Source organism: Telmatherina bonti (genome assembly GCF_933228915.1).
Source record: "Telmatherina bonti genome assembly, chromosome: 9".
NCBI lineage: Eukaryota > Metazoa > Chordata > Actinopteri > Atheriniformes > Telmatherinidae > Telmatherina > Telmatherina bonti.
This window is the reverse complement of record NC_136627.1, coordinates 25705443-25732368: the sequence shown is the minus strand read 5'-3', so window position 1 is coordinate 25732368 and position 26926 is coordinate 25705443. Positions and strand designations below refer to the sequence as shown.

The 26926-nt window shown below is 39.1% G+C and overlaps 1 protein-coding gene across 1 annotated transcript; it reads right to left on the bottom strand.

Annotated features, from left to right (window-relative positions):
- Positions 1-513: 513 nt before the first annotated feature.
- On the bottom strand, positions 514-26926 carry LOC306760992 (rho guanine nucleotide exchange factor 26-like; the record flags this gene model as incomplete). Its single annotated transcript, XM_079247059.1, has 14 exons — positions 514-1626; positions 1964-2068; positions 2252-2322; positions 10106-10315; positions 15544-15698; positions 17087-17176; positions 17616-17690; positions 18227-18356; positions 18504-18656; positions 21800-21960; positions 22401-22457; positions 24407-24549; positions 24700-24748; positions 25505-26926. 14 exons carry the CDS (start codon positions 26924-26926, stop codon positions 1484-1486), a joined length of 2964 nt encoding a protein of 987 aa, XP_079103185.1. The 3' UTR covers positions 514-1483.

The following is a 26926-nucleotide window of genomic DNA, read 5'->3' as shown; positions in this document are numbered from 1 at the left end:
ACAGAAATGTTTCAATATAAATCTGTATTTATGAAAACATGCATGTTACAATTAAGGCTTTTAAAAAAACAACATATTTACATTTACAGAGGATGATTTACAATAGTTACAAGGAGAGAAAATTATTGAAACGATCAGTTCATGCTCAGATGTGTGGGTATCAAATAGCTCATTTTCCCTGAGTGTAAACAAAAAGCTCTGGAGAGTCTGGAGACTCGTGTCCGTCCCGTCTGTGCCCTGCCTGCTACCAAATCTCAGTTTGTGTCCATCAGTGGTTGTTGGCTGCTTCCAGAGCCGTGGGCTTGATAGATTATGTTATCAACATCCCCTGGCCAAGCCATTAATTTCCTTTAGCTTGGCAACACTAAAAAGATGACTCACACTGGACAATCAGATTAAAAGCAGAGCCAGGCAGGGCAGCTCGGCTCTTCCAATCTCACCATTTGCACATACGTACATTTCTATAACATCAGAAATATAAATCCTAACGAGCGGTTTTTATTTGCAGCCACCTCTGGCCGACGTCAAATGTGTGATACTTCTGGATGTCCCAGTCAGATGTACAGAATAATGGCACTCGTGACACAAATGTAGAGTCTGATTCATAATGGTGGCATTAGCCGGTGACAAACAGCAAAGCGGAGGACAGATACTTGACTCTTCTCCTTAACCTGTGGATGACATAAGAGACCACTTCTTCTACTGATGGCTGTGATTTGTAATATTCCCCGATCACTTAGATTTCCACAAAGTGCCCCAGATTTCAGACAAATATAATTAATAAATGTAGAGGCTCAGAATACAACTAGTAATTTATAACTTCATAGCCACGCTGGAGTTTTTCATACTGTAAAGAATCTGCTCTTCCCCATTTTACCTTATTATCACATTCATAATTAGCATCTACATGCTCGTGTTGTTACTGGTGATTCTCCTCATCACATGGCCTGAGCCTCATTATCGGAGCACACTCCAGGCTGCTGTCGATTTTTCACTAATTGGTCTACTTTACCTCCTACAGTGGAACTGTAGTCATTACACTGCACGCCACTTACAAAGAATATGTTTGAAACACATTTACAAACTTCACACTAGCAGTAATGTGGCAGAGAGTTGAAGGCTGTGGGTGTGAAGTTTTCCAAACAGCAAAGGAATTAATCGGTGTGACAGATTCGACTGTCAATCCACCCCACCCACATGGGGACAAATTGCTAACTAAGAAAATCTGTTCCTCCGCTGTGTTTGTTCTAAAACAGTCTGAAACTCAACGCAGCGGGCCTGAAATTTAGAGGACGCTGAGCTGGATTATAACTTCCTTTTAATCCCACTTTAGTGATCCAGCAGCTGCGCAGCTCTTACTGATGCTGTCACTGAACTCATTTGTCAGGGTTCAGTGCTTAAAAAGCCACGGCGCTGGCGTGTCAAAGGGTCACCATCGGTCCAGAAAAACCCTCTGAGGTTTAAGTAGCCAGTTTATTGTCTGTCACACATTAGTCTCCAGCCCCTGGAGGCGATCCATCCTCTGCATGTTGCGTTCAATGGTGGCCTTGCATGTTATTCGTTCGGCGCACTCTGCTGGAAACCATCCCCTTTCTCCGTCACGCAGTCGCTCACCTTCATACCAGCCTGAAAGGAGAAAGTGTATTTACATGAAATGCAGCAAATGACTTTGTCATGCTTGTCTGACCTCATTGATGCTGTGGTTTTTACATGAAAGCTGGTTGCTATGGTCACAGAAAGAGAAAATGGCCTTTGGATTCCATGTTTTTAAAACATGTAAAACTTCAAACGTGTTGAAGTTTCTCTGTGAGAGAGATGCAGAGTTAAAGGAGAAGAGAACGACTGCAAGAGGATGACTGAAGGAAGTCAGAGACTGTAAGGTGGAAGAGATGAATTTTACAGTAAACTGAGTGCAGCTGGAGGATGAGAGGAGATGGAGTTGAGAGAATGGGAGCTAACATACCATCATCTACAAACTGCGAGACCAGCACCACATCAGCCACTTGTAGAGACAACTCGTCTGGCTGCTTAGCTGTGTAGCTTCTGCTCACCTCCACCTGGATGACTTCTGCTTGAACAGAGACACAATCTTATCAATTATGTTAGGTTGTTGCACAATATTTGCTAAAGAAGAAGTCAATAGTTTAGGAATCAGACTGAAAAAAAAAAAGTTGCTTCTTAAAATAACCACAAGGTGGTGCAATACACTCAACAGAGAGCGCATGAAACCTGCAAGTTTGTGGCAACTTACCAGTTCTGTTCTGACTCTTCTTACTGTTGACAGTCCGGTCCAGAGAACTGATCCATCGGGCACGCTCATTTCTAAAGGAATAAACCAACAACATTAATTATGTGGAACATTAATATAATATTATAATAAGATATAGATCCTGTCTTGACAAAGTGGTGATCTGGTTTTAGTTTCCTTCAGTAACCACCTTTTAAACACACCTGCAGCTGGAAAGGACAATCATGCGAACTCTTGATGTAAATAGATAGCTTTGTTGTCAAGCAAGTTTTACGTTCCTTCCCTTTCCTCCTCTGTGTTCTCAGACATTCAGAGAAGAGAGGCGTGTTTTTAGTGGAAGAAAACTGCACAAAGGCTGATTCTCAGGAGTGGACAGACCTGATTACACCCTTTCTCTTCTGTGTACTTCATGGGAAACAAAGTGGGTGGAGTTGCACAGGTTAGATTCTGTGAAACTATATCTCATCTCACCTGCTCTGAGGGATTTGGGAAGAGGGAGGAATAAAGGAGGGGGGGGGGGGGGGGGGGGGGGGGGGGTTCAGGAAATGAAGCAGATGGGGTTTACGGAGGCCCTCTGTGACTCAGCGATGCAGGCTTGTGCCATGCATAGAAACAATCAGTGACTGAGAGGCAGTTGTGTGGATCCTCCTAACATGGGCCTCAAGTGGACCTCCACAGACAAGACCAATGAGTCAGACCTCATTACTGCATTCCCAATGTTCTGATCCTCGTCAGGTTACAAAGGTCATCCATAAATAACTAACAAACCGACTGAACTTTTATAACCACAACTTTTAATAAGTTGATTAACTTAAGATTTCAATGTCTGACATTTTCAGCTAGAAAACATTTCTGTACTACTGAAGTCAACACATTCAGCTGAGGACAAGAGGGCCCAAATTACTTAGGCTAAGTTTTGCTTTGTGCTGAAGTTTTTCATGCAAAAACAGACTAAAGATTACTGACTCTGTTATAGATATCTGATCTGAACTCTTTTTATAACCTGGGCCATCTTTTTAAAGCTTGGATATTTCAGTATTAATATTCTCTAAAATCATCCAGTGAAAGCGTCTGACTAAAATATGGACACAAATAGATAAATCCCTTATTAGCATCTCTAAATCCAAATGGTGTTTATGCAAATTCCAGAGGGATAACACTGTTTCAATAAAAAAAAAAAAAAAAAATCCCTTTAAATTAAATTTTGGTATGAATAATTTTGGGCTTCACTGTGCATGTGACATTTCATTGAATTTAAAAGAAGCAATGTTCCTGCTTCTCAGTTCTACATGTGTTAATTCTTCACATCCATCAGCCCTGCTCTGTGAGAAAGGCAGCTGCGAGTTGTTACTCTTGACAGCTGGAGACACATGCCAACAGTCGGATACATGTATGCGTACAAAGCACAATCATGACAGTCACCTTCCCACGTTAAAACAGCTGAAATACTTGGATCGTGGACGCAACATATCAAGGACAGGCATTAGCAGTGAACACGTGTGTGACGCAGTAAAGGCTCGTGAGGTATGTAAACACTATATGTGCAGACATAGCAGGTGCTTGCCCTCTAAATGACAACAGACCTGTGTGATATCAATCTATTAATTGTAGTAAAACTTCATCTGACTCAAACGATTCATCCTAAAGAGGAGGAAAATACCAAGAATCATAAATACTTTGTCAGCAGTGTGCGTTTAGGCTGGAGTGTGAAACTTCTTGCACATATGCAGATTAAGAACAATGAAAACTGCTTTCAAAACTTCCTCTGACAACTTAAAATCCCTGTTGGTTTACTTATTTTTTTCTCATTTCTGCTTTACCTGTTTCTCTTCCCGTCTATCAGTTTTGTTTACTCTCAGTCAGATCCAGCTCATGTTTGAGCCTTCTACTGCACGCTATTTGGGTGTGATTCCTACTTCTCAGACAAACACATGGCATATCTCTGCTCGGAATGAAGCAGTCAGGAAAATTCCCAGGCAGAGGGAACAATTCCCAGCTGCACCTTTCACTTTAGAAAGACATAAATGAAAGCAGACAGAATATATATATATATATATATAAAAAAAAGTCTTAACAATGCAGTGTGTACTAAGTAAGTACAGACTCCCTCCTCTAAATTTGTGCTTTTATGCAGTTTGTGCTGCCTTGTGTTAAAGCTGCATATCTGACTAACAGTTCTGTTTTTGCTACAGACTTCTGTAGCTGCTCTGTTCGACTAACAGTGAGGCGCTATTCACTGAATCTGGACTGGATAAAGCAGCAAGGTCATGGGGAAGGCACGCTGACATGCAAACAGCGAACAGATTCACTGAAAAGGAAGGGGACATAGATAAAGTATGGATATTGCAATTTAAAAGAAAAAGGGCTACAGAAAATATCCTGTATGCCATTCCAAGTCTAGTCGTCTATATGAATTCTTGACACATTACACCACTGTTAAGGTCAAAGCTCACCCTATTATACGATTACTACTGACACTGAGACAGGGACACACTGATGGAGCTAAGGCAGCTGCTTAAAGGTCAACAGTGATACCAAAATTGACAAAACCAGAGAAAATCTTTTTCTGCTGAATCTTTAACACAGACCCACCTACAGTCAGAATTTGTTGAATTTCCCAGTTAAACTTGAGAGCACTTAAAAGTCAGGGGTGAAGTGAACTTTACAAGCAGGTATGCACAGGAGTCTTATTTTTCAGGAAGTATTCATAATATGTAACGTTGTGGTCTTTGCACTCTGTGACAGAAACAGTCACAACGCAATTAGACAGTCATGCCTACTGAGTTCTATAAGATAGTAATAATCTCAATAATTAGTCTCTTAAATATGCTGTTATACCAGATACTTTTACTTACATGGTTTTTATGTTTTTTTTTCTCTAAAATCTGTGTATAGAGAGGTCAATTCTGATTGGTCCACTTCAGTGACCTAACTTGACCCCACCTATCATTTCACATCAGTTTTGTAAAAAAATAAAATAAAATAAAATAAAATAAAATAAAATAAACAAATAAATTAAATTCAAAAAGATGCATCAGTGGATGCAAACATGGAATACATCACTGAGAGCAAGTGATGTACAGAGCATGACATAGAATAATTAAATAAATAGAAATTGGGACTTCAACTGTCTTCTGTTCAGGCACTGCCAGATGTTTTCAGTACTGCTTGTCTATCAGCAGAATTTCATAAAACTAAGTGAAAAGGCAGAGTATGAACTAAATGATTAACTTGCCTAATAAATAATAGAAATTATTAGACAAGTATTCTGATCATTGAATCACAAGGATATCCTATTTCAATGAAGATTTGATGAATTCGCAAAAATGAATCTTAATTTCTATTAAAAACTATTCTTATTTGGGGCCATCATACTGCCATACTTCTATTGCAATGTGCAAGAGATGCCCAATTAGTCCACTCTGCTTCATTTAACTTCTAAATAGGCTGCTAATCTAGCAGCACCTTGTGCGGTGTCATGTCAGGTTAGTTCACTAAATTGGGATGAATGGTTGGAAGGAAAGGAAGTTTTCTCCTTGGTCATCAACAACAACGTGAAAACCGGCTGCAAGTGAAGACTAGAGGTGGTGAGGAGGAATTGCAGACATGAAGCAACTTGGGGGGGATTCAGGAGGCGTGGGAAATGGTCTGCTCACCAATGGACTGTTGCTAAGCAACAACTTAAACAAAGCCTTGTAACCACTGTAAAACTGGAAAGTTGCCAGGGTCGCCCCACTTACCGTAGCTCATTCAGTACTCCAGTGAATGAAACGCTGAACCACACACACACACACACGCACACACACACGGGAATCCCCAACCCCCATTCTGCTACCAGTCTTTTGGTGCTTTGGCTATGAAATCATTTAGAAATTGTCAGTCTGTGAGAGAAATTTAAATTTGTATTCTGCCTCACATTTTACCTCCTTGACTCAGCATAATTACTGTTTGTGCTAAAAGACTCCAACTGACATAAAAACACATCCAGTAGACTCATACAAACCTATAGTAGTTTTGAATTCCCTTTATGTTGACTCATTATTTTGATTTCTTTTTCCTTTTTTATGAGCGTAAAAACCTTATGGTGCTCCTGGTGGTAAATAATATAACTAGAAAACACTGAAAAAGGCAAACAGCACAGAATAATAGTAAAGTACAGAAGAGTTTAGATTCTGTGAATGTTGGAGCATTACTGATGGAAGTTGATTACTTACCAACTGAGTAGGTGGTAGAAGTTGGGAATTTGCTGGCGTTTATCTGTCTATCTGTTTGTTTGTCAGCCACTATACGCAAAAAAAACCCCCAAACTACTGGATGTTTTTTTTTTTCTTCTCTGAGAATGAGTCTCGCTCTAACCTAGATTCCATTCAATTTTTATAGTGATTCGGTCACCGCCTGGATCCATTGCGAAATAGGGCCATTTTTAGTGTATGTGCATATAACTTTACAATGACCAGGGTGCTGGGCCAAAAATACAGGAGAAGTTCTTCATACAACAAACATCAAATAATAGACAAGACACTGGATACATTATCAGTGTATCTAAGAATGTAATAGAAAATGAATGTAGGACTATAATATAGGGTGGAAATCCCACTATGGGTGGAAATGAGCGGCTTGGCAGAGATCTAGTTGTAAATTGATATAAAAATTTCCAGTTACTGAGTTGGCAAGCTGCAGTGTTTTGTCACAATTTCTCCGTTACATACGGACGTTCCCAACCTTAAAAAGTCATAGAAACCACAATATATCAATAAGCATAGGCTGAGGCTTGGCAGATTTTAACAAGCTCTAACATGCACATGCTGACTATATGTGGCCTAAAAGCCCCATTCTGAGTAGCGGGTTCTTATCACTTTGATAAGAAGTACCAAGACAGAAGGTTACTTGGTGATGGGTAAGTTTGTATGAAAAAATTCAGAATGTATCTGCCCACCAGCGGCTAAAATATATTCTGCTTTTACATTTATGAGCTCAGACTTATTTTTTTATGAAATTACCTTGTTAACATAATATTTTGGTGGTTACCTGTTAAGCATAAAGGGAGCATAACTTATCTCTGGCAAACAATGTATATCAATCTTTAAATCACAACCTGCTTTTTGTGTTCTTAAACTGAACAAACTGATTAAGTTACTAAGAGGTTTATTTTCTTCTTTTGTGTCCTCAGTTAATGTTTTGGTTGCACATTAGTGCAAAGTGCACATGTGAGACTGTGTGCCCTTATTTGGATGACATTTTTATTATTTTGGACCACTTTGTTTCTAAATTAGTGTAAACTACACTGTCATTCAAATATAAACATGCCATATTGTCAGGTAAAGTTCTTTACATGCATGCAAATGGCATTCATTGGAGATTATTAAACATTTTTATTAGGATTACTACTTGTGTTGTTTCATTGCACTTGCAGTAATGAGTGTTAGCTCTAATTAGATCAGGGAAAACTATCTTTCACTTTGCCTGAGGTTGCTTTCTTAAGCATTAGAAGTGCTGTGTGTGAGAAGAGGCTGCAGCTGCAGCACAACAACAACACTAGTGAAGTTTTTTTCAGCTTGTTTGGCTCAGACACTTTGACAAAAACAATGTGCTCAAACAAGAACGAGGACCTCACCAAAAATGCTAAACATCCTGCTCGCAAAAACGAATGTCTCCACAGTGACACTGAAGGCCTTGATATATACTTGATATACTTAGACCTTAACATCCTGTAAAAGGAAAAGAAGGGCCTGAAAAATGACATTGAAATTCTCAAATTACTTTTCAAACAAACTTTTGGAAAAGTGATGAAGCTGAACAAGCATTTATCTAAAAACTGTTTAAGTCAACATTCAAATCAATCACCAATAAACTGAGTACCTGATACAAGGTGTTTCACAGCTAAACACAACAGTGGAAAAGCAACTAGATAACTGAAAAGGGCACTTAAAGATCACGTTTGGAAGCTCAGGTGTGTTTGCCAGTACTCCAATAACATTGAATAGATACGGCATGATGGTAAAAGAAAACATGTCATTGCAAAATAAAGCCTTGAACCAAACATGGTGCCAGTTTAACAAGCAGCTGAAGCAGCTGTCTGCTAATAAAGAAATAATTCTGGGAACAGGAACAAGACTCTAAAGACAGTGCAGAAAATCTAAAACATACTTCAGAGCAAATGAAAAGCCTTGAAGACACGAAGAGATTGATGTATTTAGAAACTGAGACAACTAATTTAGGCTCTTAGGAAACAACTTGATGGGTCTAAAATGTAGTTGTATGACAATTAAGAGACAAATACAGAAAAAATTAAGCAATTCAAGAAAAAAAACTACTGAGGTTTGAAATGTTTCAGAGGAACTGAAAAGCTTCAAGTGGAAATATGGTGCAATGTGGAAAGAAAATGAACTTCTACATGAACAAATTGGGAACTGATGAACCAGTTGTTGAAGGAAAACCAATGAAAGCTGAAAAACGGCTTCAAAAGGTTCGTAAATAACTAAAGATTTTAAAAAAGCTTAGCGGCATTCAAGAACCTAAAGACATTAACTTTTTTAGCAGAGTCAACTTAAATAGTTGGAACACAATGAGTTTTACAGTAAAACAAATTTATAACTATGAAATGAGACCTTGGACTGGTAGGCTGAAGACGGCTAAGAAAAAAAGTGCAGCACGGAGGAAAACCAAAGGGAAACTAAAAGCTCACTCCATTGGGCATTGAAATTAATCAATCAAAAGGAGACAACCCTAATTATGCTGGATTTTGAAATAAATAACATCTAAACAGCGGAGTTATAAAAAAAAAAAAAATGTACTCCTCTCACAGCTGTGATGCTGGTGAACTCGATCTATTAAACCCAAAATGTTTTTTGAACCAGGCTGGCTTAATATTTTTACTGCAGTCAGTTTGTGAGATGTCAGTGAAACACCTGACAAAACTGTTTACCGCTGACAACCACAGCTTCTGTTTCAAGAACAGACTGATATTTCCAGTCATGAGAACAAGCCGTGTGCCAATGGACACAGATTTGAGATCTTTAGAAGATAATTATAGTGCCAACTAAGTGTTTATGAGTGTGTATGAGTCTCTGCATTAGTCTATGTGAACAAATAAAACCCAACGCAAACAACTTTTGTTTGTGTTGGATATTTAATCCCAGCATCCTCACTTTTCTTGCTGATTGTTGTTCAAGCTTAGCTAGAATTGGGGAAGCATGGTTTAAATTTAACCGAAGCGGCTACAGACATAACTTTTAGGGATTTTTAAATAAGCTGAATCTATTTTTAGATCATTTAGTCTGCATGTTACAAAATTAAAAACAGTTGCTTTCCTCAGACTAGATCATTGAAAGTTGGTCAACAAAACAATTACCTAGTTCCGCCAATTTATTTTACAATATGACTGAATAATGGAAGAAAAGACTACAATGGTGCGGCTCAGGCCTTAGAAAAGATGTAACTAAATATCCCTGTGACTTGAAATGGAGTAAATGACACTATGAAATTAGAACTAAGGAGAAGAGATGAAAGATGATTTGCTTTCTGCAAGTTAAAAAGATCACTGGGACACATAAAGACAAGACAATGGAGTACAAATCTGACCACAGCCTTTTTCCACAAAAGAGAGTACTCAGCTAATTTTAACCATTACGAATTTTATACTCTTTATACTGTCTAAATTGGAGTCCAATATATTAAACTCAAACTTCATAAGCGCTCTAGCGTGTCAGCACACATTAATAACCTGCAGCGTAACAAACCGATGCCAAAATGATTCATCGTTGCTTAATGCCATATCTGGTAAATCTGTAACTGAAATGCAAGAGAAACAAAAACAGCACAACGAGGAGGAGCAAAGTTCACTCGTAAAATACTCACAGCAGCTCTGTTCCAAGGATCATAGGCACTTTTTCACCAGAGTGGTTGCTACAGAAACACAGCTGGAAGAGATGATTGGCGCTGGCTTGCCGAGAGCTCAGCATGCTGGTAGTGCTTCTGACTGGTGACAGGTTGAGCTCCTCGGGCTGACAGGTACCCACCCATATCTGATCCCTCAGAGCGTAATCTATCACGCTGTAGCTCTCCTCGCTAACAGAAAGACAAAAACAGAAAGAAATGTCCAATGAAGTTAATGATTTAAACATGGTGCATCTGCTTATAATCCAGTGGCTTGGATTTAATTGAGATGAGATCAGATTTATTTAGGAGTGTGACAGAGGTTTTTGGTAATGCATTCTCTAATATGTGTGGGTAGAGTTTCGTAATAAAGAGCTGCCACTTAGTCTATGTGGCTTGTTTGTGTAGTTGGGAAAGAACAATGAATCATATGAACTTTTCTTTCATTTAACAGTAATCAAAGTTATAAGGAAATGCATAGTGCACTTTCAGAGGACATATTATGAAGGGTTGTCCATATTTCTGCGCTTATAAGTTTATTTCAGCTGTCTTAAATTACTACTAGCATAAAAAAAAAAAAAGACAGACACACACACATTCCCTGTGTTTGCCCCAGATTACATTTGGTGGCTTGAAGCTGTTGGATAGGTGCCAGTGGTGGCAGAGAAAAAAGGTAATAATGGGTTGATAACAAGCTTACTGACTGTCTATCTCCGGTAGTTAGACAAAAAAAAAAAAAAACTTTTGAAATTGTGTTAATATGTCGAACTTTTGCTTGTCCTTCCAAGCAAAAGTTACTGAAAGTTGCTTCACATGCAAGAAAGTTGGATAAAAACTGAGTAGAAAACTGGGGAACTGTATGTCAAAACCAAATATGCTGAAACACAACTGTTTTATGTCACTGTTCAGCTGTACAGATGCAAATAGCTATTTCAAAAATAAATTTATAAAAAGCAAAATATGAAAACACTTTTAATCATCTGATCCTATAACAGTTTAAGAATCATCTATTTATTCCATGTAACTAATATGTAAAATATGGTAGGTCACTAAAAAAAAAGCTCTAAAACTATGGTGGATTATTAAACAATTGTCACATTATGTCTCGGATTTTGCGCCACGTGCATGTAAAAATATACAGCTGTCTAGAAACTAAATCAGCTGCTCCCTGCTTTCTCTGGACCGTACCTACATTTATTTACAATGAATACCTTCACTCGAGCGTGACACGACCCCGTGTTTAGCGGTACACGAGTAAGTCAGAAACATCTGGAGCTGATTGTGAGGCATGTTACCTCTTACACGGCACTGAATCTGGAGAGAACGTATGTGTATGTGTGTTTTCACACATGTATGTGCTGTGACATACAGGAGCAAAGTTCCATGTCACATGTTTTATGAACCTCAGAGAGAAGAAGTCAATCGGAGAATCTACTGGACAACATTCACCTCCACACACACGTGTGCAGGGACAGGAAGAGACATTCCCTTGCTATGAAGAGATAAATATACACAATATTTTCCCTACTTTAATACGAGAATGAGGAAAAAGTGCTTCCCGTGATTCCAGAAAAAAAAGGGAGATCTTTTCTAATTTTTGCTGAATTGGCATCAGCTTGTCATGGATGTCTTTATGCTGGTGCAGCATACCCACAAAGTACAAAGTACTGACAGGAGAGGTCACAAGTTGTACAGTCTGTACTTCAGCAGGATGCAGCTCTGCGGAAGTTGGCATATCAGAAAAATAATGGATATCAGGGAAAGAGAACCAAACAGGCAAAAACACAACTGGTGTGTTTCATATGTATCACCGGTTTAATGTTATACATTAAAAGTTTAATTTTTTTACTCTCGCAGCATGTAATGATAAAACACCTCCATGTTTTGAAAATTAATCTGCAGAGTTAGAAACTAACATCATAAATCTGTTATCAGAAAAAACTTTGAATTACAAATAAATTAGAAGGAAAAAAGTGGATGACAGACATCAGACCCAACAATGTAGAAGACCTGAAGGCTGCTATCAAAGCAACCTGGGCTTCCATTACACCTGAGCAGCGCCACACACTGATCGCTTCCATACCACACCACATTGATGCAGTGATTCATGCAAAAGGAGGCCCAACCAAGTACTGAGTGCATGGAAATGAACATACTTTTCAGAAGCCTGACATTTCTGTTTAAAATATCCTTTTTTTCATTGATCTTATGTAATATTCTAATTTCTGAGACACCGCATTTTGGGTTTTCAGTATCTATAAGCCACAATCATTAAAATTTCCAGAAATAAATATTTGAAATGTTTCACTCTATGTGTAATGAATCTATATAATATATGGGTTTCACATTCTGAAATGAGTGACAAAAAATATAGAACTTTTTCATAATGTTCTAATTTTCTGAAATTGACCGTGTACAGATAAACTGAAACTGAAACACATTATTACTTTGTTTTGTTTTTTTTAAACATTTAAACAAAGAAAGATAAAGTGCTAAAGTGAACTTAAGTGGTAAAAATTCCTTTCTTTAATTCTGGGCATGCTCTCTCTCTGAGTCAACGAATGTTGACTCTTCTTATAACTCATATTTTAATTAAGCTCAAAGCATGTAAAAACAAACTAAACCTAATCTTCAATTTTCACAAAGTGATGTGAAGGGATTAAGGGTTATTCAAAAATAGCTTAATGGATTCTTAATTATAAAGTTAGTCTCTAATTAATCATATTGTTAATGGATTCTTAAGGTCAGTCTGGTCTGTTAAAAACCCTTAAAGTAGGCTTTTATCTAGTCTTGCTATCTACAATATTTGGGATGAAACAAATTTCACTTCCTTAATCTGATTGATCAATTTGGCATTGATCAACAATTGATTTGTCGACTTTTTAAAATCAAACACTGGATTATTACTTAAATTAATTAAAATGTCAATTAACTCCATCTTAAACTGTTATTGTTACTTGTATCATCATTTCTTTCAGAAACTCATGTTTGCAGATATTTATGTAAACCAAAGGAGGAAAGGAGCTCCCATAACTAACACTTGGATGTAGATGGCTAGAATTTAGAGTCATTAACATTTTGGCTCCTGGCAGGCCAACAGGTGAGATTCCAGGAATACCACATATATGATGCTTAGGAATGGGAAACTTGTGGCGTGACTTCATAGGTATGTGGATAAGTGGACAGACCATGTTAGATCATTAGTAAATACAAAAAGAATAAAGTTGGGAAGTAGTCGTAATATTCTTGTTAGATATAAAGGAGTGAAATGTTAAACATGACTTTAGAGACAAAAACACTTTTAAATGAAAGCCTTTTCTCAGCTAAGCAGATAACAAACACAGATCTTAGTTGGTATGAAAACCATTCTTTGGTTGCAAATAACGCAGGCATCTGCTGAATGTTATCTCTACTGTGCCAGCTACTGGCTTTCTAATGTACATCTAGTTCGTTAGCAAACAAGCAGAACTAACACAAATCCTCAGAGAGATACTGAGATAGGACTCCAGTCAGCATGTGCACATGATCACATGCACACATGTACCGTATTGATTTCATGGCATGAAGCAAAAACTGCAGATGGGATCGGATGTAGGTAAAGGTAGACACAGTTACACAAAATATGTTCAGAAAAAAACATATATCAGAAGGAAAGAGAAAAGATTGGAGCAATGAGAGAGATGGAAACCTCAACAATGTTTAGATGATGCCCAGCATACACACAGGAAGAGGAGGGAAGTGAGGAAGAGAAAGAAGCCAGCTGGTGGGTTATGTAAGTGTTCCTCTGAGCTACAGTGCAGCAGATTTAACACTTTCCCAGTATGTGACAACAACAAAGTCTGACTTGGGCTGCTTTTCATACAGCCAGACCCAATTATGATTCAGTTTACGATAATTAAAATGAGTAAATGTACAAAATAAATCTTTTTTTCTGTTAATAAAGCATCATAAAAAAAAAGAAAACTTAATACATCATTTAATTTAAAAAAAAAAATGATTGGGTCTTTGAGTAACAAATTAGAATAAGGAGACGTTTGTCAAAGCAACAGCAAATAAAAGGGCAAAGATAAAAATGATAAAACAAAGAATGAATATCTAAAGATACATTTGGCTCCCTGACTACACAGTATGAAGAAATATGGGCCTATAATCTGAAGACATAGTCAGGTCAGACGTATGCTTTTCTTTCCCTGCTGTGCAAGTGCTCGGCTTTGACCATGCAACCTCTTTCCTCTGACAGTACGCAAAATACAAACTTCTGAAAAGAGAATGAGCTGAGAGGATTCAACGCCAAACACAGAGCAGAAAGCTTCATGCAAGAAACTCCAAGTCATAATGGCAAGAGGAGACATGACTGTTACATGATGTCCATTCACGTTTGTGACCCGCTGGTACCTGGCTGGCCTTGTGAACCCTGGCTTGTTTTTGTTTGTATTACTGCCGCCGGAGTGCAGTAGAGTAGCATGCCACAGCATGACTCCTCTTCTCCCCACGGCACAAACCAATATTATAACAGCTTCTCCAATTCAAACTTCCACACATGCACAAAAAACATACTCTGATTCCGGAGCACTCCCTTCCTAAAATCCCTCCTCAAAACACAGTCCTGACACCACACACTGCTGGAGTCTGCTTTGCTGGATCAAATTCCCAGAAAAATACTACAAGGAATGTTTCTTTTTGGTTTTTTTTCATGGTTCTTGGGAACTTGGGCCTGCGAGTAGCTGGACAATCAGTTCCAGACACACATGGAGGATGGAAGGAATGGATTTTTCTGGCAAAAATAGAGACGCATGCGAGTGGATCCACACGCAAATTAAAACCACATCGTTTTGTGGAAGTCATCATTGTACTATTTCCTTCTCTCATGCCTTTGTCTGAAGTAAATGAAACGGTATTGAGAAAGCAGACTCGCTGACAAAGATGACAGTGAAATAGTATGTCGGCTTCAGCTAACAAGTAATGTGTTGAAGTCAGTTAGTTTTCATGATGCCTTGTCACAGTGAGCTCAGATATCTACACCTGCTCGGTTTGATAAACACATCGTTAATAAACTGGGCAGCAAATCCTGCCGACAGTTACTTGTTTCTGTAGAAATGCTGTCATTTTTTTTTATTTTTAAATTAGTTTAATTTTCATTTTTTTCAGCAGGGTTTGAAGTAACAATTCTTCACAGAGGCTGCATTTATAAAGCAACTTCAAGGAAGAAGATGGAGAAGACAAAATGACATGCTCTGTCCTCAGGATCTGGCAGTATGCAGTGAAACCCAGAGGCGTATGGTTACACTTTCACCCTGGACATGTCAGCACAGGTGAGTTATGAGCAAAGCCTTCAGACTGAGGCCACGCTCACACCAGATAAATCAAACACCGTCAGAAGGCCCTGTCCAGTATTTGGATGTGATCCAGAGAAGGCTCACCTCTTCTTCTTGGTGACGATGAGAACGTCATTGAAGAGGAAGAAATACACCTGGTGCCGTGAGGTTCGCTTGAGGAAGATGCCACTGTCCTCCACAAATGCTGTCAGCTCACCTCGCTTCACCATCCACCTGGAGGACGAGACCAGTGGGAAAGGCTAAGAGGAGAAAAGGAAAGAACAGATAAAGACAATTAATTGGATCAATCAGCTTCATTTAAAAGTGACACTGTAATGTCTCAGCTGTCGGTAAATGCCAAAACACAGCTTGTTTGAGTGCGTGCATGAACAGCTGGCAGTCCAGGGCAAGAATATGGTCAGTAGACATCTGTGAATCCCAAGTGTCCCAACAGCTCTTTCCCACACTACTTAGACACACTTGAGCCTGCCAAGACTTGTGTGAAGATCTTTGCCAAATGGGTGACCGCATGTATAAACTTGCAAATGCATCATTGTATGCATGTTTTACATACTTTTATGTGAATGAACCCAAAGAAAACTGTTGTGGGAACTCCACCTTTCTTCTTTGTTGGGAGTTAGAGAAGATGATGTTCATTTAGTAAATACAAAGCTGGCCAGTAATTAGTTAGCTTAGCAAAGTATAACTGGGATCAGGGAAAGACCTTTCACATCTGGTTGAAAAAAGAAAGAAGATAAAACAGATAATAGTAGCTTTAAAGATAGATTGTTAGACTGTACGATGACATGAAGGAGAAATACCACGAGTATTTCTCCTTCATGAATAAATAAAGCATCATCAAAACAGCATGGATAACACGGTCAAACAAGCATCAATTTTCACATCAAATGTTTGAAAATGAGCAAAGAAGCATTTACTGATGATGAATAAACAGGGTCTTAGCTATATTGTGGTGTTTTTTTTCCAAATTTATTCTTTTCTCTTGCAGTGATGAAAATTCTAAAGATTCTGTATTTCATCCTGTTCTGGATCATAGTATCCATAATTTTACCAGGATCCAGATCTACAGTATCTGAGACCTTCTAAAACCTGTTGGGAACTTTTGTGTTCATTAACCATGAAAATCTGTCCAGGAGTTTTTGCTTAAATTTTCTAATAAATAAATAAATACACAAACAGATAAATATCTGCAGAAACACAACCTCCGTGGCTGAAGTAATGTTCAGCTCCAGCTGGTCTTCTGGAAACTCACTTTAGACAGCAGTTATGAAGCAGTTATGACAGCAGTTATGAATGGATAAAACCACAATGATGATTGGATATGTAACTCTTTCAATCTAAAGACGTCATCAATAAAATATTTTCCATTTGAACTTATTATAGTCTTTGTATTCTTATAGCATCAACAAACTTTGAACAGTGAAAAGCCACTAACAGAAAGAAGCTGCTCCGGTTTCATTTAGTGTCAACAAGAATAGTTCAATGGACGGTAAAGATTAAAGCCACGCCGGGCAATAGAGCATTGTACTAATAAATTATTCACTGGCCACCCAGGTGTGACCAACTTTTGCTCTGAAAAGGTTTCCATATTCAGATTTTGACAGTGCATTTCATGCCACATTCTTACCTTGATCTTGAACTCCAGCTGGGAGTTGATGGTGTACATCATTTCAGTTCTCTCCATTCTACGAGCGCCTTCATTGCACTTTCGCACCACCTGGTCGCACACATAAATATTGTCCATTAAATACATTTTCAAAGTCAAACGCATTTAATCTTTTTGATTTTAATCTCATTTAATATACCTAACTGTGTAATTTCATGACCAAGTTGAAATGGTTTACTTTTTAACATTATTCTTAAATACACAAGTTTCTTATATTTAACCATTTGCTGGTAAAACAAAATATGAAAAACATATTCTTAAGTGAATAATGAGTTAAAACCCAATTCATTCATTTGCTATAACAATATTTAAGTCAGACCCAATGGTATTTTACACATGGAAAAATGATCTTACTAGCTTCCTTATAGTAAGGAGCAGCGCTAATTAAATAGGCTAATGGCATTTACAGCTTTCTCTGATTGATTTGAACAAATTTACTGTTTATTAACACAACAATAACTAACATTAAATTGGTTTACTAAACACAAACCTTGCTGACTGCTTGCAAAGCCCTCTTGCAGCGTTCATATTGTGCCGACTCTTTGGGCATCTTCTGACAAATTGTCTGCAACACGTAGATTCGGGACACATACCGGTTACAGGGGAAAAAAAAAAAAAAAAAAAACAGCACATTAAATCAGCACTGCTTCCATTTCACCCATGTGTTCCTCATTTTATCAGCAGCATGATAAACTATTGAAGCTGTGGGAAGAAATGAAGTGAAACAAAACTTTCTCAAGATCCAAAAACCTCAGAGTACAAGCATAAACCCCAGAGTCTCCTGGGAAACACTGATGGGGAGGCAGAGGGAGATAAAATATGGCAGGAGAAAGGACAAGAGGGCGGCACAGTGAAGGCAAAATAATGTGGTGCCAAATGAAACATGAAAGGAAAGAAAAGGGAAACACTTAAAAGACAAAATGAGGAGTTAAATCATTCCGCATAATTGAGGAATGATGTCAGGTCACACAAGCATCTTTTGAGACTAGAACACACCCAAGTAGGAACAGTAAGGGTGTCGCGAATAAACAAACTGTTGTGCAACACTCAAAGTCTTGTAATTCCACAGCTTCTGCTACTGTGTGTCTTCAGTTCACTCACATCCATGAGCAGAGGCAGGCGAGTGATCCTCTGCATGGGTAAGATCAGGAAGGAGATCATGGGGAGGTTCCTGCAGTCTGGGTGGCCTTCTATTCTCATCAGTACCTCCTTAAAAGCAGGATTCTTGGATCTGGAGGGAAGAAGGCGGTAGATATTGGTCAGAGCAGTGGTGATGATACACAGAGCAAAAGACAGGAGAATGTGAGCCAACGAGAATACTGGATTAAATCCATGGCTGTTCTGATAAAAGTTTATGTGTGCTTGCTCGGTCACTCACAGCAGTTTCTGCAGGGTTCTCTGCTGGTAGACTTCATTGGAGCAGTACGTGACATAAGGATCAAAATTGGAGTGAGCGTGCTTGCAAACAATGTCACTGATGTCATCGATGACTACGTTCTGCTGGTGCCTTTCCTCGAGCTCCTTAAAGAATCTAAACCCAGAGGTGATAGAGAAAGAATTAAGATCAGTGTTTCAGGGATTACCACCATACAGTATGAGCAAGAGCCACCAAATCATGACTCATCCCCCATAGAGGATTATATAGGATGCATTCACAGGAAGGTGAAAAGCACTGCAACCACCTTCCCTCTAAACCCTGCTGTAAGATCCCGAAAGGAACTCCCTGACACTTTAAATAGACACAGCCTACCATTAAGAATAACACAGAGGCTTTTCCTCTTCCTGAGCAACACCAGATGGCCACTTTTACGACACACCACTTGGTCAACTTCAAGAGAACAAGTGTTATTGTATGCAGGAACCTAGGTGACAAATAGGAAACTGTTGCACAGACACAGGATTTGGTCCTGCTGCCCTTGACCAGCAGGACCAAATTTGAGCTCATCTGCAAAAGTACATCTAGCATCCCAACATATCCTCGTCCCTACCCGCTCTACATACAGATGCTTTAGGAAACAATGGGGCTGTGTTGTCTCACCGTCTTCCTAGCTACACTGTTTCTAATGAGCCTGAATACACGAGATAGCAAAATCCCCACACATCATACCCCTATCCTCTGGTCAATGTCCTGAAAGTGTATCTGGGTTTCTAAAATGGTCAAATGTACAAAAATTCTGAAATAAATTTGAAAACTGAGCAGAGAAAATCAATAAACACAGATCAGATGAATGGCAGCTCTTCCAAAGTGCTTAGAAAAAGACAGAATTTATCAGTCTTCAGGGATTTGAGCTTTGTCGGAGGTATGCAATATATATATATATATATATGTATATATATATATATATACATATATATATATATATATATATATATATATATATATATATATATATACATATATATATATATATATATATAGATATATATATATATATATATATATATATATATATATATATATATATATATAGATGTATATATGTGGTTGGAATATATCGAACCTGAAGAGGATGAGGTTAGTCATATCCTGGGGATTCAAATAAAATACAAACAGTCTCTTCCTTGCATAAAAAACACTCAATACCTGCTTATTATCACACATAGGGTACACAGGATCCTGCTGGCAGAGATATGCAACTTTTGTTTTGAAAGACTGAACTCAAAGCCAATCTGTTAAAACATCTTGTTCAACCAGTGCAGCAAGTCTTGTTGTATCTTCAGATCTGCTGTCCTGCTATGCATTTGTACACGGAGGGTATTGTTTCACAATATTCTATGTGGCCTGTGTCTATGCCTGAGGTAGGGGAATGAGATTGGTTGCTGCATGTCTTAACACAGGAGGGACTTTCAGAGGAATTTACAAAAACCACCATGCATGTAAAAAGGCCATTTGATAAGCACAAAAGTACATATAGTAGCCATGTACTATTCAATATGCATAAAGTGAGAAGACGTCAAACACACATGATTGGATATTATACACAAATAGTCAACTTTTTTTCTATGAGAAGGTGGCCGCCATTCTGACACTGGATTGTCCAGATAAATGTCTTGAACAGTTGCGTTAAGAAGACATTGAATGGTCTTCATGTTCAAACAGCAGAAACTCATCAAAAAGTTCAATCCTTTTTTACATTACCATTTTTAGCCCTGAGTGATCTATCGCTCTATGCATCAAGAAAACATCATATTAAATCTTTTTGCCCAGAACTGACTTGATTTCAGGAGTTGACAGTATAAATTAGACCTGATGTTTAACACAATCGTAACACTTATGTCATTTGCAAAACTGTTGCAGGCTGCTAAACTAAGTGTTGTTTTAACAAAGGAATAATAGAAACGGGTTTGTAAGTGAAGAGGGACATGCTGTAGGTCAAGGACTTCAAACTCCACTCCCTGAGAGTCCAGGGTTTCTCCAGCAGTTATTTTGTATTTCCCATAGATCATATATAAAAGAGTTCCCTGCACTGACCCACCTGACTCAGATATTAGAATAGATATGATGAAAACCAGACAACAAGCTGAATTTAATCTTGATGGGATGTTCCCATCGTCGCCATCTTGGCAGGTTCATGATGGTCGTCGTTTTAAGAAAATGCAAATTGGCCAAAGAGGTTGAGCTGGACAGGGGGTGGATGATTGACAACAATCCAACTCTGAGCTTCTTGTAGCTAAGAGCTAATTGAGCTAACTCTGAGCTAACAAGAACTAAGCAGCTAATGAAGGAAGGTGGGCTAAAGCTAAGCCACGCTGTTAGCCAGCTAAAGTCTGCTGTTGTGCTAAACTCTGCCTTCTTGCTGCCATAAATCATAAACCTGTCAATCAAAAGGAAACACCCCTAATTATATAAAATATCAAGATTAAAAAACATTTAAACAGATATATTTATAAAAAAATTAACTTTCCTTCACCATACCATGAAGGTAATCTTGACTATTAAACCTACAATGGTGTCTTGTACCAGACTGTGAACATGTTTATTTTTACTGTGAAGTTGTGAAGTGAAAGAGAAAATCGCTAGTGGAAAAAGCTGCAAACTAGAAAAGCCTTGGATCACGCAAGGAGCAAAACCAGAGGGGGAGGAGCCAAGACAGGGTGCTACTTTCAAATCTTGCTAGCTCCCCAACATTTCCTACCCCAGCTTTAACAGCCTGAAGTTCCTGTTTGGTTTGAACAAGATAGAATTAAAAGAAAAAAAAAGCAGGACAGTGACCCTCAAGGACTGGAGTTTGAGATCCCTGTAGTAGGTCAACGTAAGTTACAGCCTAACTGCCAGAAACTTTTATGATCAACTATGAGCTCATAAAAAAGCACATGAGAAATGACATCACATCTAAAAGGGACAAATAAACCTGAGAGATAACATATTAGTACAAACCCTGCTGTCAATCATATGCAGACAGCTCTTTTACAGCCGTTTATGAACATCTTATCCTGAAGTGTCATCATACAGTTCACACAATGAGTACTATAAAATTATTATGGTCAGACTAGTTGGAGAAAAGTCAGGTCACTGCACATTTCAGAGGTGGCACATTTCTAATAGCTTGCTGCTACCTGGACACAAATTCTTTACACCACATAAATGTTCAAATAAATGGCATCACTTTTAGAGGCCACAAAAAGCTCAGCCTAGAATACCCTGCAAATCACACAGAAAATCTGCACACTTACTTTTTACTTGACTCACAAACATCTGTGATGTTGGAGAAGAGGTGGTGGTGTTCTGTCTTGGTCATGGCTTCACTGAGCTCTGTGGAGTTTTTAAACATGCGGATGAGGATCTCCAGACTGTGTAGGTAAGAGTGCTCTGACGAGATGACCTCAAAAATGGCCTACGAATGAGAGCAACAGGGACGAAAAATGAAAGGAAGAATTTCAGGGTTTAGTTATCAAAAAAGCTTCTGATTAGGACGCTCTTTGTAGTGGACTCTGTCATCAACATGTCTGACATACCGGGCTGCTGTCATGTCTGGAATGTGAAAGAAAACCACGCCAACCTAGATACTTATTAACTACTTTTGCCTTCTTTGAATAACTTATGTAATTAATTCTTATGTTTCTGTCATCTCATCTTTACAAAGGCCTTTTATCTGACTGCATAATAACTCTTGATATAAGTTTCTTCTCTTAATCAAGTTTTCAGAGATGTGGTGGAGTTTACACACACTGAAGGGAAAGCTTCACTCCCCCAGGTCTTGATAAAACTCTTAACTTCCATGTGTGGTCCAAACTTATTTCATAACTGTAGTAGACAGACAAAAGTACATCTTACCTCTTGTCTTTTCCGCTCCTCCTGACTCATCTGGTTGGACAAGCCACTTCTCTTTACCTAAACAGAAAACAACACTTTTGAGACAAAAACATGAGGGACAGTTATTTGAATACCAATTCACACTTATTTGACTTTTTTCTTTTCTTTTTTTTTTTTTTTAACTGGGGGTCTGTTTTGTGTTTGTCACATGGGTGTGTTCTGTTTCTGTTTCTGTTTCTGCGTAAGTCTGTTATTCCCTCACATTAAGGAGAATTTGCATATCACAATGAATAGGGAGGTGTTGAATCTGTGCACAAAACAGAAACAGAAAGACGTTTAATAACTAAACAAGCGTAGCACTAAAATTTGTTGTTCCAGAACTCCAAAGGTAAATTAGTCAGCTTTTGTGCTCGCTTTGAAAGAGTGATTTGGCTGTCAATGTTTACTTAAAAGAAATATGCATGTTGGTATGTAGCTGGTGAGTCTTGGTCCACTTTCAATAGGACAGAAACAAAGCAATGTTTAGGAATGGACTGGGTGTGGAGAGCTATTGGATAAATCACAGTGAGGTTGAGTGAAAAAATACTTGTTTTTCATGTTTAAACATATACTTTGTTACTTTGTGACCTAGGGGCACATCCACATTATACTTTATTAGTACATGCGAGCTCACACAAATTGTGACAGGTTATTTTCCTTCACTTCCACTAGTTTCTCATCTTGTCTGTCTTAATATGCAAACATAAGGATGTGATACCGCCAGAATCACTTATGCATGAGTATCAGCCCTGCAGTCCTCAACAAATACTGAGGACAAACAAACCAGCAGCAGTTGTGGTTTCAGTTAAATCCCATTCACACATACAGCCATAAGTTTTTATATTTATTTACTCTTACCACATCTCCAGCTGAAAGGTTTTAAGTTTAACACTAACAACTGGGCCCTTTATTGTACTATTCGCTGTAAATTGAACAATATTAGGTGCCATTATAAAATCTGTAGAGAATAAACTGCTGGAGGTTGTTAAGTCCAAGTTATTCCCACTTTCCTAATCTCTTCATGGTAAATCTGGGATCTGATGTCTCATCAAACCCTAATTGTAAAGAAGCCACTCTCTTAGAAGGTGCTCACTGAGGAAAACCTGTGCTTCCTTTTGGGTTCATCCTTGGAACTAAGCGACATTTCCTGTCAAACCTTAAAATGAATGGCATCATGCCAGCAGCATTTCCTACAATATTTGAAGTGTGAACAAGATGCCTCAGCTACAGATCCATGTATATGAAACACAGACATCCATTGCTATACTGCAGCTTTAATCGGAAGAAACCTTGCCCTGGTCAGTCTGGCAAAGTTACCCTCTGTTCAATTCACATCTTTGTCTTGCTCATATAAACAAGAGCAAAGATGTTCTTTCAAATGTTCTCTAGTCTCAATCTAATTTCCCATTCGTTAGAGTCAGAGTGCATATGCCCAGCAATTTAGGAACCAATCCTAACTGCCTCTGTGCTCTTGCACTTGTGCAACAAGTAAACAAACAGTTGGAAATGCTTTAGTAGAAAACTAAATTAGCTCATTCACTTCCACTCCTTTCCTCTGTCTCTCCATTCCAATCCTTAACTATATTATGCAATGCAGAGCCAGCACACGTCTCCCTACAGGCAGCATTTTAAGCATATTTGCAGTCTGACGAGTATACAGAGTTTGCCAACATACTGGCATTAAGCCCAGCAGCGCTTCCAAGACTTCCTGTGGCTCTGGCTGACTGTCTGCCTCCCAGCCTGCCTGATCCTCCAAGAGCTGCACTCCCAGATAAACAGAGTGAGGGGCAGAGGGAAGCACAAGCCGAGGGAGGATGGGTATGGAGTGTGGCCAAACTTGTTGTGATAGCATTCTTCAGAGCACTTGAATTCCATCACCACACAGCCACCGCATTGAGATCGCGTGCATTGGGGTGCCATGAAAAATATAAGGAAACTGTTGTCTGCAACAGGTCCGTGTGTGTTTGTGTGTGCATGTTATGTCTAACCACACTGAGCTGGCTCCAGGAGGTACGTATGGGCCTGTACTGCACCACGATGCCATTATCAGGTTTGGCTTCCTTGGAATCGGCATCCTCATCTGAATCATTATGGAGGGCCTTCTCCTGGTAGTTCTGGTACAATTCCTCTTCTGAAATACAGTTTTATGACCAAAAAGATGGTTGATTTAGACCAGTTCATAAGAGTAAAAAAATAAATAAATAAACACAAAAAGGGAAAATAGAAAGAGCAGAATGAAGACAAGAGTGTGGTAGAGGTAAAACAGATTAGCCTTTCTCACCTTCACTATCAAAGGTCCCCTGTGTGGTCAATACTTTCTTATCTGGACTCTGAAAGACAAACAAGATCCCAACTAAACAACTTTAATTAACATTGGGGGAGCAGATAAAATAAACCTGTGTGCCACAGTAACATGTTAGTGACCTGTCTGTGCCCTTTAATGCGACCTTCTACGCTGACCCCGTCTAATTACAGAACCACAATGAGTTTGCATGCGCATGTGTGGGCACAGTGTCACATTACATCATGTTTTCCAACAATTACATTAATTGTTTCCATGTAAGGCTTTGTCCTAATGTCTGCTTCTGCAAAGTCTGTTCCATAACAGTTCGTCTGTGTTGTGCTTTTACAAGCTGGACTTTACCCCTTCCGATACTGAAAGTTCTTGTCAAAGTAATGTTTGTGCAAAACAGCATGCAGTATAAACCCATGAGAGTGACTGTGATTACCTGAATCAAGAAACCTGACTGCAAACTGATTGGAGAAAATGCCAAAGTTAACGGAGTGGTTTCATGGCTGTTTATTGGTCTTAGGGTTTAGCAAAAGCCATAACTTAAGACTAACTTTACAGACAATCTCATTTACTTGTTCTACACAACTTAAATGAACTTTATTATGATTTATAAATGATAAAAAAAAAAAAAAAAAAATTTTCTGTTATCTCATTAAAAAGTAGTAAAACTGGAATATTTTCATGAAAGCCTTTAAACTGCTCCTACTTCCTGACAGAAACATGTACATTGTATTTGTTTCTGGTAAGCATCCAAACATATAACCTCTGAATTTATTGATTTTTTTTTACCCACCTTGTTTTTCCCATCACTTTTCAGTTTTTCCAAGCCAGGGCTAGAGGTCTTTGAAATCCCCAGACTTGCAGGTTTCACTGTCCCAGGGCTTGGTGGCTTGGTAGTTCCAGGACTAGTGAGGCTTTTAGTGCCAGGACTAGTTTGACGAACTGGTGATGTTGGATTATCCCAAGCGAGTCCTTTGATGGTAGGCTGTGATAAACGATGGTTCTTTGGGTCTATTGATGAGTCGTCCAACTCTACTCCACTCACAACTGCCTTCCGGTAAGAAGTAGTCCTCAAGCCTCTTCTTAAAGTCCCCGAGCTCTCACTTTCTCCATCTGCTCCTTCCATGTGGCCCCCTCCTGTAGAAAAATAGGCTCCTGTTTCCACCATACTGAGGGTTTTCAATGATCGCTTGGAATTCTCCAACCCTAGCAGCCCTGTCAAACCTTGGCCTTGCATCCCAGAAGATGGTGCCTTGCTCTGCCGTATACCAGACGCTAAACCTTTAGGAATGAGCTGCTGGGTGCCCATCTTCAGGGCAGCGGGACTGTTGGTGCTGAGGACAATGGACGGAGAGGGAGGGAGAGTTGGGGATAGTGAAGGGGAGGGTGAGGTAGAGGTGGAGGAGAGGGGGGAAATGGAGGAGGCATTCCTGGTGTCTTGTGAGGATGCAGGCGAGGATGTTTGAGATTGTCTGAGCAGTCCTTGGCATCTGTCGGCTGGTGATGGGGAGCGTGGGGTCGGAGGGTCTGAGGAGGTCAGGGATGAGAGTGAGTGGATGCTGGAGGTGGAGCTGTGAGAAGGGGTGAGGGTACGACCTGAGGGAGGAGAGGAACTGCATGTGGATGACAGGGACGACAGTTCACAATGGTTGTTGTTAGATAAGGGGGAAGACATGACGGGTGAGGGTGAGTTTGTCCAAAATGCTATCTCGTCTTTCTGCAAGCTTAGGCTGACAGGATTGGAGGTTTGCCTATAAATGTCTTTCGGATGTTTTTCAGACCATACAGTATTTCCATTTCTGGTTTTCCTGTTATCACAGTCCCCATTATGTATTCTGTTGTCCAGGGAAGCGGATTTGTTGTCCTCAGACCTGAATTTGGACAGTGAGAAACGTCCACTGGAGAGATGCCCGATGCTGATGCTGCGTACAACTCGGCTTTTCCTCAAGGGTTTGTGTAAAACGTGCTTTACCACCACAGTGTTTCTGTCCAAACACTGGGGTGTGACCACCAGTGTCTCAGTTGGCTGGCTCAGGGTAAATGAACATTTGTTGTCCTCTGTAGGGAAGTCTGTCGTTGTGACCCCATTTATGTGGTAACTGAGTGGTCGTGGTTTATGTTGGTTCAAGTCCTTGGAGTTTTTGCCATCTGGGCGGCGCTTCCACAAAGGTGTGATGTTATCACTGGATAAATCTACGTCATTACCAATATCCAT